Source organism: Anarrhichthys ocellatus, unplaced genomic scaffold (assembly GCF_004355925.1).
Source record: "Anarrhichthys ocellatus isolate YVR2014 unplaced genomic scaffold, GSC_Weel_1.0 scaffold14, whole genome shotgun sequence".
Taxonomy (NCBI): domain Eukaryota; kingdom Metazoa; phylum Chordata; class Actinopteri; order Perciformes; family Anarhichadidae; genus Anarrhichthys; species Anarrhichthys ocellatus.
The window spans coordinates 3072326-3092558 of NW_022280044.1; the positions used below are offsets into that span (position 1 = coordinate 3072326).

The following is a 20233-nucleotide window of genomic DNA, read 5'->3' on the forward strand; positions in this document are numbered from 1 at the left end:
ATATTTTTATTAAAGGGTTTTAAATGTATTTTAGTCCAAGACATGTTTCAGAACGAACTCATTTGAAGTCGTCACCAGTCAAATGGCCAGTCCTTAATGTGATCTTTTGTAATATTTGAAGATTTACAAAATGTTTGACATACAGTAAGTAGTGTTGGTTTTAACCCTTGCCATCCAAAGTTGTATATTAAAATCATACCTTTACACAGCCCTGCAGTTGAAATACCAATCACATTTAACAAAAGGGTGAATTTTAAACTTTATTTGGAGTATGATCAGGGCTTTGGCATACTGCAACACTTAAGAGAAGGACCATAAGGAGGGAGTCGGTTTGTGCCACATTCACGTATATAAAACATTAACAAATTGGCAAAGATGAAGGGGGTCAGTGACAATGTAGATGGTCATACTTCAGACAGGGTAATTAAAAACAAATCAATGGATCAAGTGTGACAAAACACTACGCTCTACATGTTTAAATCACCACACTGATGAAAAACTAGTATAAGAAAACAAAACTAGACAAAATTAACAGTGTTTGATCTTGAAAAAGACCATTATAACGTTTTTCTTTTACATACTAGAGGAGTTGTGCGCAAACGGGCATTTAATCTTTATTTCTGCCCAGTTGATCCGGTGGACGACACTGATATACAAGTTTAGGGCCGGCTACGTAAAAGCACTAAAGGATTAAGTTGTTTGGACGTGAAAGTAAAACAGTTACACAGGTTGCTCAATGGCGTGCGACACTGACGCAGGTTTCTTGGACAATGACTGCTCGAAGATCTTCTCATCCATCTCCTTTACTTGATGGAGATCATGAATCCTGGATGTCCACGAACACAGACTGACAAATTAAATCAAGGGAAAGGACTACAAAATAAGAAGTGTAACTACTAACAATAAATTAATGCAAAAATATGGCCCGATGTACGTGACCAGATTTCTTTGTCTCATTCCTCAATGGAATTCCACATTGAATAGAAAGATCTTTCATAAAAAGTTATAAAATAAATAAGCACTCTTTCCCTTTGAGTTTTGAGTAGAAAAAAACTTGCACAGCGTGCAGGCCCAAAGAGGAGAAAGAGCAATATGATTTTTTTTTTTAACTATTTATGTTATTTTGCAGAAGTAGCTCTGCCCTCTTCTCCTCTTCTTTGGCCTTTGTGGTCACAGACATGCTGTTGGGTCAGTGTGACCCGCTCAGGGTGGTCAGTGTAGCTGGTCCTCAGTACACCCAGTTCACCGGGACCCACTGGGGTTCACTGCACAGTTTGTCCACGCCGGCATGTAGCGTCTCGAAGGCCTTGTCCAGGTTGTCGTTGACTATGGTCAGGTCAAAGTAGTGGCTGTAAGCCCTCTGGATCCGAGCGCTCTCGTCCACCGTCTTCCTCAGGTCCACGTCCTACCAACACACAGAGGAAACACATACCAGCTATAGACCAGAGATCCCCTGCACACGTCAGAATTACTGCTCAGAGTAATGGAGGAATCAACGACCAGGTGGGCCAATAAAGGGTGACTGCTGAGTATTTGATTGGACTTACGCTCTAGAGGAAGGAAAAAGACAGCAGGCAACATTCATTGTTTTGTCTCAGGAGTGTACGGATGTCTGATCATGACTTTATACTTTTAATGCCAGTTTATGTTTAAGTAAAACATATCTGTACTGTCCAGATTAACATTTTATAGTAAAATAATGATGGGTTTGTTATTAAACTACCCATCAATATATTAAGCCCAATCTCAACAAAATAAAACATGTTAATATATTAGTAATAATGGTCCAATAATACATAGTAATACTCTAAAAGGGGCAAGTAAAAGGGTCATTTTGACTTTACTTTTTATATATATTTCTTCTAGTTTTATTTGAATAAAACTTTGAATGTAGGACTGTATGTGTGTTTACAGTGTGTTATTGTTACTTTAAACATTCACTTGATTAGGCTGCCTCACAGTCATCGCTCCATGGGGGTATGGATATGAATGAGTGAATGTATAATCAGGTGTTAACGGGTATGATTTTTCTGTTTTGGGAGGCTCAATGTGGGTAATGGTCATGGGAGTTGTCAACCTACCGTGAGTTGCTTAGTGGTGATGCCTGCGTCCACCACAGCTGCGTGCATGGCCTTGAGAGTGTCAAAATCTGGCGCTGCAATGAACACCACATAAGGCATGAACTCCGCTGTTTTCAGTACTTTCAGAGCCTGAGGAGAGACGCAGTCGGTAACATTACAACCATGTCCAAAAACATATCATTCTGTAACAGTGTGAGGAGATTTCATTTAACAATATTTCTCATTCATCAACCTCAAGTAAGTTACCTGTGGGTTGACATCCAGGATGCAGGTGCGTCCTGTGCCCACCACCTCGTGGATGGACTCGATCTTAGTGCCGTACAGGTTACCGTCGTACTCGCCGTGCTCCAGGAACCGGCCGGCCTTCACGTCCACCTCCATCTCTGTCCTTGAAGTGAAGTGGTAGGAGTTGCCGTCCAGCTCATCGTCACGGGGCCTCCGTGAAGTGTCTAAGAAAGCATTGGTTGTAAAAGTTTAAAAAAAACAAATTTGTTTCAGGGTGTGACAGAATTAGTAAACGGTCGAAACCCAAGCATGACGTACAGGGCATAGTGGTGCCGAAGCGTGTGGGTTGGAGGACCATCAGCCGATTCTTCAGGCTGCGTCGGCCCACGCCCTGAGCACCAATCAGAACCAGCGTCTTTCTCTGGAATGCTGGCACCTTTGCCACTTCCTCATAGATCTGCAGCTCATGTCTGTCAAACTCTGTTTAAAACACAGGCATCAGTATTAGCCAACGCAAGAAGGAGATACTAAAAATGTCAAGACAAAAATAAAAAGTCAACGGCATGAAAAGTCTTCTGACCTGCATTCTTGGCTGTCAGGTACATCATCTTCTTCTTCTTCTTTCCAGCTATGGTCCCACAAAGGATCCCTACAAAACAAGACGGAACATCTATGCACTTGTATGTCTTTGCTATTACATCATTTGTCCAGATGGGGGCAGGCATGGAGCACGTTCTAAGTGTTGGAATCATTGACTACCCAGGCCTTTCATGCCATAAATCAGTTTTAATGGTAAAAGCAATAGAGAAGTGACAGAGGTCTGACAGAGAACCAGTTGATAGGTCTTTAGGCCAATCCATATTTTCAACACCAGGGTTGCTTAAGAGGGAAACAGGAAAACTTGTGGATGTTTTAGCTCCCCACTAAAACACTATCCAGTGTTTACTCAAAGGTCAGGTATCAACACCACTGAGAAACGCACTCACTAACATACCTGATCCATCAAAGTCTCGAGGGACAAAAGCTTTCCTCTTCTCTTCCAAGAACTGACTGGGTATCAGTCCCGTGGCCCCAGCGACCACATGGCACGCCTGGCACGGATTACAGATCAGATTCAGTTAAGTCTTGAGATCTTCGTGTCTCTGTGATTTTCAATGGCAGACACTCACGGGAAATAAATGGAGGAAAGCTCACCTGCCACCAGTTGGGATCCTCTCTGTTGACAATCTGAAGGATGTCGGCTTTCTTGAAGGACATCCCCGCCTCTCGGCAAGGGATCAGGTTGTCATTTGCTGGGTTGTAGTCAAAGTACGGGCGCACATACACCTGTGACGAACACATGCACAGCTTGGAGTCTTTGTGGGAATTCATTTACACTCATTGGCTCGCTTAGAATTTTTAAAAAACGTTTGTGGACAAAACACAATGACATACACAAAAAAAACTGGAAAAATGAAGAGACTTAAGCTCAGCATGCTGTCTCACACACTGACACAGTAACATTGGCTCATTACACCCTACTTCCTACACCGCACCCAACACAGCTGTTCACGCTGTGCCAACAGTGGAGGCTTTTGCCAGGAAGGGTAAGTGCTCTGGCTGATTAAACAAGCAGCCAGAGGAAGCAATAAAACAAGCCAGTAAAATATACCGTGCAGCCGACCTGAGCCACAGTCTAGAATGGGAATTTGCATTATGTCTTATTCAGTTTTACTGCTCTTCATTCAATTTAAGCATTATCAGCATTTCCAAGTGCACGTCTTATTTATTCAGGATGCACAATGTCTTTTTTTTACTCAGGAGCCATAACTTGTTCGAAAGATCTGAGGGGAAATATCAAAAAATATCGTAAATTACTGTACTTTCCATGCGAGGGAGCATGCGATCACAGGAAGCATGTGTGTGTGTGTGTGTGTGTGAGTGTGTGTGTGTGTGTGTTAAAGACAGAAACAGCTAGTGTGACCCAGATAGCATGTGGAGTGTTATTAATAGGGCTCCCAGGGTTCACATTCCCGCGCAGGGGATTGTGGGAGGGCCGAAGAACACAGTTCACAAGCCCTGTACCACTGCCCAACATCTGCCACTCATTGCATAAGTGTGCTTGTGTTTACATTATCATCTCATTTGAGATTTCCGTGTGTGTTCACCTGCGGAGGTGCGGGAGCGTCTCGGTAGCTCGGGAGTATTTTCAGGGTGATCCCTCCGCTGCAGTCTTTGAGCATCTCCTGCAGCTCGGTGGGGTTGTTGCCGACGTCCTTCCCGTTCACTTCCTTTATAATGTCGCCCACGTGGAGCAGACCCTGTCTGTCAATCATGCCGCCATGAAGGATTCTAGCAATGACAAGGTCGTCTTTCTCCACGCGAAACGTCACGCCCTGAGAAGGAGAAGATAGATAGCAGGGTGATGTTTATCCTCTGATATCTGATTTTAGCATACACACTCACCTTCACCCACAATCATACTGACATCTACTCATACCTACATACATCATAGTGATTCACTTGTTCATTCATGTGCTCAACCACTCCCCTCCAGCAGTATCCACACGCACACACATAAGCAGATGCACTCAGACGGTCTTTCTCTGCTCACCAGTGGCTCTCCGGCCTTCTTTCGGATGCCAATCATGCGCACAGCATCCGCCTGCATCAGAGCGTTGTTCACTGCCACATCATTGGTCATCTCAGTCGGGGGCGGGACTTCGTAGCACTTAGAAGCCACCATGTCATGTGCCTCCAAAAGAGACTGCAGGAAAGAGAGGAGGACAAATTGAGAGGGAGAGGGTAATGATGAAAGAAGAAAAAGCTGATTCTTCCTCTTACTAATGAAAAGTTAATTTGCCATAAAACACACAATTCTTCAACTCAACACTCTGTGGTTTCATTGCTACTGCATTACTTCTTCTTAGCAAACATTAGAGAGATATTGCAGTTTACAGACTCTTTTTATGCTAATGTTTTAGCATTATCTTGTAAATGTTACATGTGGCCACAGTGAATACGGTTTAGCAAAAGTTACATGGGCTCGCTATAAATAATGTAAAAAAAACTGCAACTTTATGTTATAATGCAAAATGAGATGATTGCTATATAAGGTAGAATATGTGGAATGGTATAGTATAATGATGCAGTATCAGAGTTAACTCAAAGGCAGACAGTCGAGCAGAAGCTTTTACCAACACTGACTAATTGTCTCATTTGCAGTGCTGCACGACTGTAACAGCGTGTTTATAATTTGTCTTCTCGGTTTGATTTTCCAAAAAATGCTAACAATCTAAATATAAACACCAAGCTGTTTAAACACTAAACTAGGAAGTCTGGATGTCCTTAAATAGTGGCAAAAAAACAATCATCTAATGGCTCAAATCCCAAATATGGATTAACCCCAAAATCTGATCAATTAATTGTTGGTTTGCTGACTATCCATCCACAAACTTTCATCCAAGCCTGTTTTTTGGGACACTGCCAGCGCTTCTTTTAAAAATATCTTTTAAGACAAACAGGCAATTTATTGGTGAAGAAAACAAGTCTGTAAACTCACACTGTGTATTTGATGTAATAATTGTTTCCCTCATTCTCTCTCTTTTTTTCTTCCCAACTCGTCTCTCCCTCCCGCTCTGTCTCTCTACTCTCAGTAGGTCAACAGGGTCTTATCCTTCAGCTTACAACAGAAAGGCCTCTGATTGGTGCAAAAGCTTTGCTGGGCTCTTAAGTCTGAATCCTATTGGTCGAGCCTGTGTAAAGCCCCTGGTAGGTCTAAGGGTAAAAAAAAAATCAGCTCTGTGCTACTGTATCTACAGTCAAAACATTACAACTCTAAACTGAGCTTACAATTCACCCTACTATGAACTTCTGAACAAAAACAAATATCAAGACTAATCTCTTCTTCACACATACATACAGTGACGTAATACAGAATTCTGGCATTAATTTAGCTTTACAAATGAAAAAGCATAATTTGAAAGCTTTTGTGAGGTGTTGAATGTAAAGATGTAAAGAAGTGACAAAAATAAAAAAGTGATTCAAATAGTGTCATCTGCCACCTGCACATTACTTCCCAAACTCAATATTCAATCCACAAGCAGGACAATTACTTCCACAAACCATGTCTGTTTTACCTTTACCAGTGTGTGTGTGTGTGTGTGTGTGTGTGTGTGTGTGTGTGAGATTGAGTGTTTGCCCCTCGTCTCACCTGGAAGTGTGGCTCCTTGAGGATCCTGGACAGTTCGGCCGCGCTGTCGTCTTTCAGCTGGAGATTGTTGATGTCGCCCAGAATATCCGTCACTAGCTCTACATTGTTGTCCTGCACCGCCTCCAGCTTCACTTCCTCCAGCTGTTCGTGAGCCTGGGGGAGACAGAGAGGCTCAGCGAGGGTACATGTGGAGAGACGTGTTTTTGCTCTGTTACGCTCTCTGTGTGTTATGTTAGTATTTATTTGGATGTCATGAATAAATTAAACTGCATTTTGTTGTGCAGTAGTGATCGCTGATTATATTGGATTGTGCATAAGAGCTGATTTACTTTGAGATTATTTTGCTCCGCAAGCAAGCCGTCTGCCTCGTGTTACAATGTTAAAAGTCAAAGGAGTATTTGTTCATGTTTAGTCATAAACTGAATGGTGGAAAATGACAACAGCTGCCCTCAAACTGAACTCACTGGACTTGCTACAGCAGTGAGGATGTGTGTTAGAGCAACCGGTTTGCGTGTAGAGGTGTTGCAATACATGCAATATCATTACAAATAAAAAGGCCCAGCATGCATCTGTGCAGATGCAATGGTCACTCTGTTAGTCAAAGCCTTACTGTACTTCAGCACCTCAGCCACAGCAAGCAAAGCACTGCTGGGAGCAGAGTGAGGGCGAGGTGGTGCTCGGAGGTGGCTAGCGGTTAGTCCGCTCACAGGTGCTCACCCTGAGCTATGTGTGTGTGCTACCTTAGCCAGGGAGCGTACAGTGGGACTTTCCATGATGCCGCGCAGGAAGAGCAGGTCGATGTCTTTGGCGGCCGTGGAAGTGGGCAGCTCACCCAGATTATCCAACACCTGCAGCATGGCTGGATGCACGGGTTGAGAGATAAGACAAATACAGACATGAACAAAGAGAAACAGAGATAAGGAGAGTTAGCCAGGCGTGAAAGTCACACAAAGCATAAACACACACGATACTATATTGGTTTATGGATATCAGTACCAATCTCTAATTCATGTTTCCTAGTTATTACAAAACTAGGCCCAAATGCTTCAAATTAAGAGACATATATAAATATGAAATAATGATGTTGAGACCATGTCCATGTTTGGAGTCCATTCGTTCTCTTAATACAGAGTTCTGTACACCGACCACACAGCCTGGCCCCCAAAAATGATCAAATTAAATCTCCATCTGCAGTTGCAATACGTCTGCTCCATTCAGGATGAACACAATTGCATATGTTCTGTTTGGAAAAAGTCCAGTGATAAAACTCTGTCCCCTCATGCTCCTACATATGAGTTGTATATGCTGAGGCACAAAATTTCCAGGATTCAAATGTTCTTAGTTGTTCGAAAGAATCGCAACAAATGAACTCAGCTGAGTCTCGTATTCTGTGCACACAAACAGAGAGAGGGAGAGGTGTGGACCGTAGGTATCAGCCAGCTAGCGCCCTAATGCCGGGGTCTCAAAGCCCATGTAAGCCCATCTAAGACACTTAAAGGCATGGGAACGCGCGTGCGTGTCTCTCTGTGTCATCATTCCCTTATGTGGGTAGTGAATATGTTCAGTCAGCTCGTGTAGTTGGTTCACTCTATGATTAAGAGCCTATGATTACCATCTTTAACCTTGACTCATGTTCTGTGTCATGAACTCAAGTTACACTCTAAAACCTCAATCTGCTTTGTTGTTGCAAAAGTGTGGCCTTGAAAAAATGGTGTCGTAAGGTGTTGAAATTTGTGTACTTTTAAAATGTGAATCAACTTCCCCTTGAGTAAAAAACACGTGTGAATTTATCACATAATTTCACATGTCATAAATTCCTCTTGAATACAGTCAGTCACATGATATCTGCAGTTTCAGGTATTTTACATGTGAAATTTAAGGCATCGTATACAAAAATATGAGGATCCAATCAGAATCATATGAAATATCTCGTGTAAAACATCATTTCACATGATCAATTCACACATGTGTTTTTAGACACATAGACTGTACATGACATGCTGTATATGAAAATATGAATTTAGCATTTACTTCTTTTTGAGTAGTATTTTTCACGTTTAATCATTCATCATACATACAAAAGCCACACAGTTCTATGATTAAGAAGTAGGCTGCAAAAAAAGCAAAAAAATGCAATTTACCTCACAATGCAGCGAAGACCTCACTGTGGCTTGATAAGCACCGAGTACAAACAGACTGCATAAACACAAGGCTCCATGCAAAAACAAACCTTAAATATTTATGGTCCTCTTAAAGAAGGACAAAAAGGGGAAGGAGGTTAAAAACTGCACTGCAGGCTGTTAAACCTGTATATCCATAAAGCAATATATTTACTGCATGACGACACAGGAGCACAAGACTAAGTTCACACATGTAGTATAGTATGTATGAGCAGGATATTCGGTTCCTGTGGGGACCCCACACCATGTTTCACAAGCTAGAATAAGCACAAAGTCTCAGAGCAGAGCTGCAATTGTAGTAAACACATCTGCACGCTAAAGGGCAAACACATAAACAAGCATTAAACCACCATCTTGATTACTCTCACTAAATCGCACTAACAATAAGTCAATGTAAGACCTCCTGAAATTTAACGAATAATGTGTTTTCCAATTTTCAAACGACACATCGAACTGACCTTACATACTTGAACTGATCGGACTACAACATCTCAAAAATTACACCAACACAACAGCTGGATCACGAGTTGTTGTGCTCTCGGCGTTGACCTTCGCCCACTTGGTCAGCTCATTGTGTCACTGCGTCCTCGACCACGGGAATGTTTGCTCATCCCAGCCCGTCCACAGCCCCCCTGCCACGTGTACTTGTGTGTATATTACTCAACCTAACGGCAACTCTAAGATGCTTTTCTATCCTGTGAGAGATTGGAGATGAACTAAAGCCTCCTACCCAAAGTCTATAATCCAATGAAATATGGCATGGAGATACAACCACCTACGAGCCTCTTACTAAGCCTGGCCTGAAGAAGTTGTAAAATCTAAGAGTTTACAGCACTGGACAGCTACAGTAGAGTGTTCTTCCCTCTGTGGTCGGTCTGCAGCCTCTCTAACAATTTAACCAACGCCTCTATATGTACGGCTACCAGCACTGTGTGCTGTGAATGCAGAACCTCCCTGCTTAAGAATTCCTAACTGTGTTTCTCCAGTAAAGCCGAGACAAGATGGAGATCAGAGGGGCACCTTTACTGGCACACAAGTAACATCACCCAAAACAAGTTATATTTAAGTGTGGGTTTTTACCTGTTGCATTTAAAAGTGCATGAAAACTAGCTGACTAGTTAGCGAGGGAGCAGAGGTCTAAACAGCTAGCTAAAAGTCATGAATAAACAGATCAAATTGTCAGCTAAGATAATGGATAAACGGTTAAAATACTAAGCTCATAGATAAATGGTTGAGTTGTCTGAACTTCATAATGCATGAATGGTTTCAATATAGGGTTGAAATAAATAGCTAAGAAAACTGGATCAACGGTTGAAGTGTTGGCTAAAACTTTAGGATAATAAATAAACGGTTGACAAAGTTGACGTTAGCTAAAAGAAATGGGTCAACGGTTGATTTGTTGGCTAAAACTTTAAGATAATAAATAAATGGTTGAAACAGTTTGCAGTAGCCAAAATTCATTGATAAATGGTTGAAATAGACAGTTAAATGAGCAGGATAAACTGGTAACATAGCTAAAAGTAATACATATAGGGGCCTACATGGTGGAAGTGGCTAAAAGTCATGGATAAATGGTTGAAGTCAAGCTTTTGCCACTACCAAGTGGTAGTAGTACAAATGCAAACATTACCAAACCAACCTTAACATTGACAGTTTAATTCAATGAATATACTGTTTTGTAAAATGAACAGTGTTGAATAACATCTAATTATGACGAAGGGCTACTTCAATTCATCTGAGAGGGCTGTGGGGAGACATGAGACCATTTTGGGAGTTTGGGAACCACTGCTCTAAAGGATTGTCAGATCTACATTTAAACATAACTGAAACATCTGACAACCACTTCTCCTGACAAACTATTCTGCCTTCTATCAATGCCTCCATGTCAAGTATTAAAATAAAATCAAAGCGTACATTATCTCTCCCCTCTCAGGTGACACCTCTTCCTCCTCCTGTCCTCACCTCCAGACGTATCTGCTTCCTGGGTGGACTGCACCGCCGGGGGCCCCTCCACGCCAAGCTGTCCCGGGGGCGTCACCTCCTCCTCCTCCTCCTCCCGTACCCCATTGGGACAGGCATCCTCCATAGCCGTGACCATCGCCAAGACCACCTTCTTCCTCTCTGCTGCCACAAGTATGCTAAAGCTAACCACTAGTAAACCACCAGTAGTTCTGCAACTATGTCTTCTGTCCTCCAATGGTCTTGTCTGGCACTGCTGACCCACTAAACTCCCAAAAACACAGAGAGAGAGAGAGAGTACAGAGAGAGAGGATTGAGGACAGAGAACGATAGAAGCAAAGAGACCGACAATAGAGTGGGATAAAGATAAGGGGATGTTAGGAGACAAGGAGGGAAAGAGGAGTGGAAAGGATGAGGGGGAGTGAAGAGGCTAATGTTACTATAAGTTCAGAAAGACAGCTGCGAAAAGAGACAGAGAGAGGTCGAAAGCTGGACAGCACACACAGATGTGAACATGCGTTCAATGCTTGTCAGTCCCCTCCCTCCACTCTGGCTTTAATACCTTCCCTTCACAACCATCAACCCCCCTCCGTTGATAACACACACACACACACACACACACACACACACATAATCCCACAATCCTCTCCTGCTGTTGAGGGCTTGCTTGAGTACCCCTCCTCTTGTTGCTCCGACCCCACCCAAAATTGATTTGCCCCACTTGTCTAGACACAGACACACACACACACACACACACACACACACACACCAGTTGAAGGTGTCATTATGTAAGTAATCTTACATAAGTGTTACTGAATGGGGCCTGACCTCACATTCCCATTCTTTTCCTCCTTCTTTCTCTCATTCACTCCGCTCATGGTTCGGACACCCCGCTGCAGCAATGTGCAGAAACTCTCAGCGTGTGCAGATTGTGCTGGTACGTATTCCCTCAGCAGTCGTAAACCTCCATAGCGCAGCCTGTGTCAGCCTAATGGGAACTTTTTTTTTTCTCCCTCTCATTTTTTCTTTGGCCTCTATTCTTCACGTTACTTCTCGCTAAATCAATGACTGGATGTGCTGGCTGGATTATGAACATTTTGGGGCTGCATGACTGAGCCTAAATACTTTTGGGAAAGCTACTTGTTTCTTTGTAGGAACCTTGTTATTTACATTTACTATTTGTCTAGCTTGGTTGTCCATGTAGCTTGCTGTAATTTATATTTCTGTACATTGAGAGAATCGGTCAAATTCCTTGTATGTGCACATATACTTGTGATCCTGAATTTTGTGCCAGTCCATGCAGTAGATGTTGCTATATTCCATTTGATAAGTGAGACCTTTGGCATCTCAAGAAGTATGAAAGGCCGGATGACAGAAGAGCCGACTGAAGTGCCATTTTTAGAGCTGTGTCGCTATGGCTAAGAAGAAGCCAATGCAAACATGAGTATTTATGATACATTATAATAACATAACACCAAAAAGCTCAGCAGACATTTTATGGGTTGTCCTTGCAAATAGGAAATAGCCAGGCTGTCAAGATGCAGTGGAAACACAAAAGAGTTAGCTAATACATCCCAGTGTTTAGAGTCACCCAAAACAGGCCCCTCCCACAGCGACACAGCTGTGCAAGTAGCAGATCTGTAGGTTTTAATCCGCCCCGCCCCATCCTCAACATGACCAGTCAACCCCTCCCCCAATCCGCGACATCGGATTTTAATCCGGCCACGAAAGCACGGGATTACAGGATCTCTCTCTCTCTCTCCTCCCACCATATCCAGTGTCCAAACAGTATGATACACTACGTCTGTTTTGATGATGGTTTGCGAACCACTGCCTCTGACTCCAGAGTGAAAGAAGAATTTCTCTTTGGACATCAATACAGTGTTCTAGTATATTTCTGTTAGTTGAAATTTAAGACCCACAGAACAAAATGGAGTTCACAGTTCGTTGATCTCACACACACATGAGTTTCTTCTAAAATGACTGCCTTGTTCCTCTTTAGAAAATAGTTAGATGAGAGCCGGCAGCTGAGTTCACACAGCTGTGTGTTGTTTTCTCCAAAACAAAGCATCATGGGAAGTTAACACAGACTTTAAGAAAATAGCTCCAAGACCACAATGAGCTAAATAAGATTGCACTGTTTGATTAAAATGAATTGAATACTCAGCAATTAGCCAAATTCTGTATGTAATTGAAAGCATGCTGGTATTTTTTAAGGCAGGAGGCCCGTATGTGTAAGAAAGACGTACCCGTGATCAGACCTGAATATATATCAGCATGTGGAGACTTATGGAGACAAAGTCAAAATTCGACAAATATTACAAACAGCAGGGACAAAAATGTAACGGTACCCAAAAACGACCAATAATGAAAAAGAAGTGCTTTCTGCCAGCTATAGTTAGGTAAGATTCACAGGCAGTAAATGTTGATATACAGATCTGTTTTATATAAAACTGAAACTTCAATTTCACAGTTTTAGACTAACATTAGCATGGCCCTTTAAATACAGGGAAAGTATTCTGTGTAATCCACATGGACAGTTGCGTCCTTACTTCCTTAAAATGTTTTTTTTAAGAGCAGTGATCAGCGCATCCTTGCCTCTAAGACAGGCAGTCCTCCCACTGACCTGACAAAATCATGTTAGCATGGAGCGAGCGTGCACCTAAACGTCTCTAGTGATTCAGTACTGAGAAAGAGGCGGGGAGGAAGTTGTGTTTACCTGTGCCAGTCGGTGTAGCCCAAAACTTGATCCTACTGGCTGCTCATCAGTCAACTGTGAAGACCTGGAGAGACGGAGAGATGCGTGAACGTTTGTTCATCCGTATGAGACACAAATATTCAGTCCGGCTTGCATTCCTGCCCACCGCTTTTCATCATTCCTCAAACGCAGACTTGCTTGAGCGTTCACATTCGTAATCGTGCTCATCCCTCACACACACATCTAATGACTCTGTCTTTTTCCCAGTGGATTATCGGTTGCATCTATCTATGTCACCCCTGTCTTCTGCAAGCCTCGTCTGCACACTGAGGCCGTTGTTGGTTCAGAGCAATGAAAAGAGTCATCCAGGACGATTCATTGTCCTCAGCCATTCAAGGATGTCTGCATCATAAGCTGGCACTGCGCCGTCAACGTAGTAAATGGCTCTGGAAGTGATGACAAAGCACTATCCATTCATTCCCAGAAAGACTCGGTCCTCACTTTCAATTGTAAACACAGGCATACACACCTTCTATATGTGTATCATGTAGAACAAGATAGGCCAACATATCAACCGGTATTAGCTTATTGAAGATGTATCGCTGTTGTATATGTTGGCCGATAAGGAATGTCAACAATAAAATGCCGTAGAGAAATGCCAAATGGAGTTTGAGGCAAAGCGTCCTCATAGTTCATCCACCAGAGAGCAAAAACAAGTAAAATATTTGTATCTCGGTCACAATTCTTAAAAAAGAAAAGAAAACCTCTATCGTGAAAATGTAAGGATCCTTGCAAAAGATATGCGTTTAAATCAAAAATCATAATCTGAATTAGTTGACAAAAAAAATCTCAAATCAAGGTCCACTTACTTGTTCTGGAGCTTTTAACAGTATAACATGGTTTTCATCGGAAAAAAATTTATATTTTTATTTCTATTCATAAGGGACTCTGACTGTGGATTAGAAGGACCCTACTCCTGATGTTTAAAACATCATCTGTCTCATAGAACTGCAGAGTCTGGCATTGCCAAACCCATCTATGCTGCTCTGAACAGCCATTGCGAAATAAATGGACCATTAGAAAATGCAAGCCAGCGAAAAAAACAATGACATAGTGTGATTACAAATGACTGATGCCTGCAATCACACACAAAACAATAGGTTAGCACTCTTCAACGCTTCGTTTCTCTCAGCCTCTTTCTCTTGCCCTAAGGAAAGGAGGAACAGCAAGGTGGCTGGAAAGATGATCCTATAAATAAATAAAAAATCGCAGGCTCTACCTGCCGATAAAAAGTGCACAAAAGCATCCACTGAATTTGCTACAGTTCAGAATATGAATATATTAGTATAAACTCTGAGACACACTCAGGAGGATATTTAAACCGTCCACCTTAGAGACACCTCTAAGCTCCTCTCTGATCTCTGTCACATCAACCCAGTGTCTCCTGGAAACGATCAGTTTACAAGGTGATTACAGCACATGGGGGACATCTCAACACCGCTTTGCTAATAGCCCATGATGCTGTTTTGGGGTCTTTTCACCCATCACACTGGAGCGAATTATCGTATGAGAGAAAGGGAGAGAGAGAGAGAGAGAGAGAGAGAGAGAGAGAGAGAGAGAGAGAGGTCGATTCATTATGCAACGCAGATTACGATCAGGCTCGGCACGCTCATTGGAAATGAAAGATATCCCTTCGAAGAATGTTAATGGAGGCAAAGCCACCGGTGCAATTCTTCACCAAATCAGCAGGAGCCGGGCCGGTCCAATGAAGGGTCAAAAAAAGGGGAGGGAGGAGAGAATGGAGGAGGTGGAAATCCTTGCAGTATAAGTAGGGAAAGGTCACACCTTGATTTTAGGGGAATAAATAAAAAATGAGTCGGGGGAGTTGGGAGACTTTCAGGGGAGTCAGAGCAGGGAGTCAGATCAAGAGAGGAAAGAGGAGATAAAAGACACACTGGGAGTCATGAAAGATTAGACAGAGTTGTGGGAAAAAGCTTCTCAAGTCTTTGCGGGGAATGAGAGGGAACAGATGAGAAAGAGAGAGAAAGGGTTGGTGTGAGAGCTCGTCGAATGCAAACACCTCTGTAACTGCCAGGTAACTAGTTCCTCTTACGATGGTTGCACCATATTTATATATTTATGCATCTGAATGTCCATGATAGCGTTCTGAGAATTTGCTTTTGGAAGGATTGTGTATATGTGCACTTGGACTAGGAACTGGGTTACAACGCGCAATAGAACATTTCACCAGCCAAGTCAACCTTTTTTCACACCGATTTAAACTCGGAGCATGCATCCTGGATTCAGGACCCCCCTGTTGTCCTTAAATCACCATCACCGTAGGCCGCTCTTTCCTCCTCTTGGGACCAGAGGGAAAAATCACAGGAAGTGGTCATTGTGCGATCTCGGCTGCCATTGGCTGGTGTGGGAAAGGACAAGCCAACAAACGTCCTCTGAGTGACCGCTGGTTGCCAAGCACTCAGATGATGGACGGCTCTACGGATTACGGAAGGATCAGAGGGTTTGTTTTTGTACAAAACATCATTGCTGTCTCACACATGTAAACCTGTGTGAGTGTGCGTGTGTGTGCGTGTGTGTGCATGCTATTAAAAGCATGGCCGAGCATCCACAGGCTGGTTTTAATTCCTCCAGTTCTAGTCACGCTAGCGGTGGGGAAATCTCACTCTACCTCAGAAATCTGTGAATGTGAAGTACTCAGATGGAGGACGCCACATCCTATATGGTCATGAAAGAGAAATTCACACGCACACACACACAGAGTCAAGCCCACTGGGCGTCCGACCTGGAGAAACCATTCAATCCGTGTCTATATATTCTCTCCACCTCTATTCTCGGCCTGACAAAAACATTTCCCTCCCGTGCACCACTGAGCCGGGGGCACAGGGCAGCCATCGCTCTCAGTTCCTCTCGATGACTTGAGAATCACAAAAGAGGCCAGTGAGCTCTGTCCAGCCAGGAAGCCCAGATGTCACTCCATTCGCCGACTCCAGGGGTTAGCAAAGGGCGATTATTAAACTTCCCTGAGCGCTGAACTGGAGCGTACCGTACGACACCAGTGTGGTAGTGAGTGCTAGCGGGGCACAAGAGATTCAAGGGAGCATGTGTTCAGATGTAGATGTGTGTATTCATATCACCGCCAGCAATTAACCAACTCCATCTTGTCTTGCATCACACCCATCACCCTCTGCCTCCAGACAAACCCTATCTAGGTCACTCTGTGTGTGTTAACACGGCCGCCCAATATGAGGATTACACTGCTTCCCCCAAGATGGCCGTTGTAGCAGATTAATATCTGCAGAATATTTACCATAACCATGTCCTCTAACCAGTCGCCACCCTGTTGTTGCGGCTGTTGATGGTGCTGTCTACAGAAAGGTCATTAAATCACCTCAGTCTCTCCAAAATCTCCCACGATTGCGTTAGAATGTAGCGGTATCCACCCTTTTTCTGCCGATTCACGCTACTACCTCTCCTCTTCACCTGACGCCGCAATTTGAATTACCACAATTTGACACAAAGGCATCAATTGTTGCACAATACGCATCACCGAAAAATGACCTCGTCACCTGCGATATTGCAGCTTGTTTGTTTGTGCTTTGCCGCAGCAGCTTGAGACAATATAATTACACGGCCGTCCGTGGGTTGTCCGAAACCGAACGCTCGGTGATCTTAATAATGAGCACCTCCTCCTGACATAATCTAACCCGTCACATGACTGCGCCTGCTTCCTCTCAGCCTCCTGTTACTGATCATTAGTATCAAGAGAAAGATGGGGAGGGGATGGGGGAGGGCGAAGTGATGCAACAGTACTTAACTTTAAAGATGGTGGTGGAAATGTGTGAGAAGAGAGAGAGAGGGGAACAGATAAGGAAAATAAATGAGTCTCAAATGATTATTATACTATCTGGTGCTGCTACAAGTTTAAATGACCGTGACTTTGAGCTGCTTACATCTTGCTCTTGAATAATCTCATCAGCAGAGGACGTTTCTGCAGGAATGATGATGATTATATCACATGCGTCGTTATTTTACCAGCTTTATCTGTCTGTTAGGTTTTATCAGAGCGTTGCATCACAGTTGCATGTCTTCATTTAGGAGATGAAAGACAAAAGGAGGTGTTTCTGTGTGAAACAAAACTATTATGGATAGTGTTATTGTTAGTCTGCAGTGGTGTGCCTCTTTAAGGCTTCAGTGATGGACAAAAACCCAGTGAATCATCACTATAGGCTGCAGCAAAAAACTGCCAAAAACATTAACCTTGCAGCGATTCCGACACAAAGTTTCCCCTGAGATGTTCCTCGCTGTACCGGTTAATCATTTAGTTGTGTTCTTTCCTGACAGAGAGGCAATCAACGTGATAACTGTGATGGGGTCAGAAATGGGTTAACTGTAGGGTGTTGCAGCCTGATGCAGGGAGGGTTAATTTTAAGGTGTGTAGATAGCGATCCTCTTGTACATAGCTGGGAAGTGTGAGTCACTCCAGTCCATGTGTGCGTGTGTGTGCGTGTGCCCCTTCCTTCTTCTCTCTCTTGCTCAACCCCTCCCTACTTTTTCCTGTATACCATCCCTCCCATATAGCTGCGTATTCATAATGGAAAAGTATAAGCTTTTAAGCATTGAATTTAGTCTCTGAATGACTTACTGACAACTCTCAAACAGTTCTGACATCGGGAGCGTGTGTTTTTAACTTCATGTTTTCCTCTGCTGACAGGAAGGGGAAATACATGTGAGGGCTGAGAAGTCTATTTGTATCTTATTCCACGAACTTCAGTCAAACAATAAAGCTCATCCTTACTATCCTGCCCAGTGACTGCAGATTTACTCTAATAAAACTATCTCTGTCTCCTTCCCTTACTCCTTTTGTTCCTCCTATTAGATTCAACAAATCCAATTATGGCTTATTGCATGATTGGAAGGAAGAGAGAAGGAACCATGAGCAAGATCCATGCTGCCCCTCTCAGTGGTCTGGTGGCCTATATAGTACCTTCCAGGAAGGATCCCCAAGGATGTATGTACGTATGTGCATGGGCTTTCCCCGCACGTGCACGAGACTAAACGTCTTATAAACCTTGCCAAGTGACCCTGTGCTACTCAAGGCCCACGATTCATTGAGAGTTGTCTGTTGAGAAGTGGTTTCATGTTTCGATTCAGTGCTCACATAAAGTGGCTTTGACATTGTGTTAGTACATTATTATTAGATGATGCACTCATACATCTCAGCTAGACAAAAAAAAAAAAATCAATAGGACCGTCTGGCTGCGTCTCCGGTCGGCCAGCCTGTGCCAAACACCGCCCCCCCCCCCCCCCCCATCTCTGCTTCAGCATCAGCTCAAAACAAACAAAGCTTTGCTGATATTTTTTGTGAAAGTTTTTCTAGACCTAAAAAAAGACAATAGTCTAGAATATGTTCTAACAGGGGCACCGTACGGTGATGGCAAAAGCCCACCACCCTTTAAATGTTGCACACTATCATTTCGGGACGGTGGCGCTTACCAGCCCCTTCCATCCTGCCAGCACTAGAACCTGCAGCTCTTTCCCAATATCTTCCCAGTCATGGATCGACGCCACGGTTCTGACGCGTGGCCACATCCGTGCGCCAGGAACCCGTGCGCTTGGACCGTGCGTCGGATCCGTGTCAAAGGCTTGCGCCGTTCCGGGGCTGACCAGACAACTGTACAATTCACACCGATCTCGCCACACGTGCGGCCATTTTTTTGTTTGCCCATCCGAGCCATTGTGGCCGTGGCGTGCGCACACTTACGACTAGGGCTACAACTCACCCGCTTGTATCCTTCCTCGTGATATGCAGGAAAAGGAAAAAGGACTCCACTATGGGCCCCCAACGCAAAACTGAGCTGTGTCTGAATAAAGCCTGTTCTCACGGCAGATCGGACTCTATTGGGGGCAAACATGCCCTTCTGTCAAACTCTACTGCACCTTAAACACGGCAAAGTGCCTTTGTCTCCCGTTTGAAAGCCAGAGGATGAATGAATTCAAACACCTTCAAAACACAAATATGATCACGAGCCGTGACTTACCTGTGAGTCGTGCGTGTGAGGTCGCGGTAGTCCACCGACCGTCCCGGTTGGACATTCAGGCCCCCCCCCCCCCCCCTCAGCTGTCTGTCCTGGTCCCGCGGCAGACTACCAGAGAACACGACGTCAATCAAACATACACGCCCCGCCCCCTCCCCTTTGCGTCATAGAGCATTGACCAATGGCAGCGGAGGTACAACCCTCGCTAACTGAATGCATTGTAGCATGTAGTAATTTCTGTCACAATGTCATACACTCGTCCATTCACAGAAATACTTGTTATACGAATATTAAAGTAGGAGAGATGTATTTATCTGAATGGGGCGCTGCACTCCCATAGTCTATAAAGATAGCATTATAGGGCAGTTTACTGTTATATACGCCTATTTAAACATGTATGCTAACACTAAGAGAGCTTTGAAGTACAACATGTTCCTAGAGTAACATAAACGTTACGGAACATATGTTAATATATGCTTAGCATAAATAGTTCCCTTAAACAACACACAGAAAGTTTTACCGGACGCCATGTATTTATTGTTCATCTACTTCTATCTACTCCCCGCAGATAAAACCGAGCCTTTATCTGTGAGAGGGAGCCACGAAGTCTTCAATTCATAGTTTAGTGTCGTCAACGTTACTAGTTCACTGTTGTATTAATGACTGAATGCTCGCTCCACACTTGGGATAAAATATGGAACCACCACATGAATATCAATAACTGTGTGAATGTGTTTTTTCGTCCTCTGGGTTATCTCATTTCCAATGCAGACTGTGTGTCTGCAGTGCCTCTTAACTGCTTGCTTTGTGCTCTATGGGGCCGATTAGATGTCATGTTGCGG

The 20233-nt window shown here is 43.5% G+C and overlaps 1 protein-coding gene across 4 annotated transcripts; it reads right to left on the bottom strand.

Moving 5' to 3' along the window:
* Positions 1-247: 247 nt before the first annotated feature.
* pals2b (protein associated with LIN7 2, MAGUK p55 family member b) lies at positions 248-19464 on the bottom strand. 4 transcript variants are annotated; one of them, XM_031853927.1, is made up of 14 exons: positions 19395-19464; positions 13357-13420; positions 10641-10901; positions 7257-7357; positions 6499-6651; positions 4900-5052; positions 4454-4681; positions 3501-3632; positions 3301-3397; positions 2887-2955; positions 2625-2786; positions 2328-2530; positions 2082-2210; positions 248-1405 (listed from the first exon to the last, which is right to left on the bottom strand). In XM_031853927.1, exons 3-14 carry the CDS (start codon positions 10774-10776, stop codon positions 1229-1231), a joined length of 1740 nt encoding a protein of 579 aa, XP_031709787.1. In that variant the 5' UTR covers positions 10777-10901; positions 13357-13420; positions 19395-19464; the 3' UTR covers positions 248-1228. The 4 variants fall into 4 exon arrangements, with proteins under 4 accessions (XP_031709787.1, XP_031709785.1, XP_031709786.1 ...); XM_031853925.1 differs by having other exon boundaries at positions 7239-7357; XM_031853926.1 differs by lacking the exon at positions 19395-19464 and adding an exon at positions 19137-19374 and having other exon boundaries at positions 7239-7357.
* Between the last annotated feature and the right edge of the window lie 769 nt (positions 19465-20233).

Coding starts and splice junctions, on each gene's coding strand:
- pals2b (XM_031853925.1), bottom strand. CDS start 10,776: ATGGTCACGGCTATGGAGGATGCCTGTCCCAATGGGGTACGGGAGGAG. Junction 3,633..4,453: donor ACGCTCCCGCACCTCCGCAG/GTGAACACACAC, acceptor TGTTCGTCACAG/GTGTATGTGCGCCCGTACTT. Junction 2,211..2,327: donor TCCTGGATGTCAACCCACAG/GTAACTTACTTG, acceptor GTCTCTCCTCAG/GCTCTGAAAGTACTGAAAAC.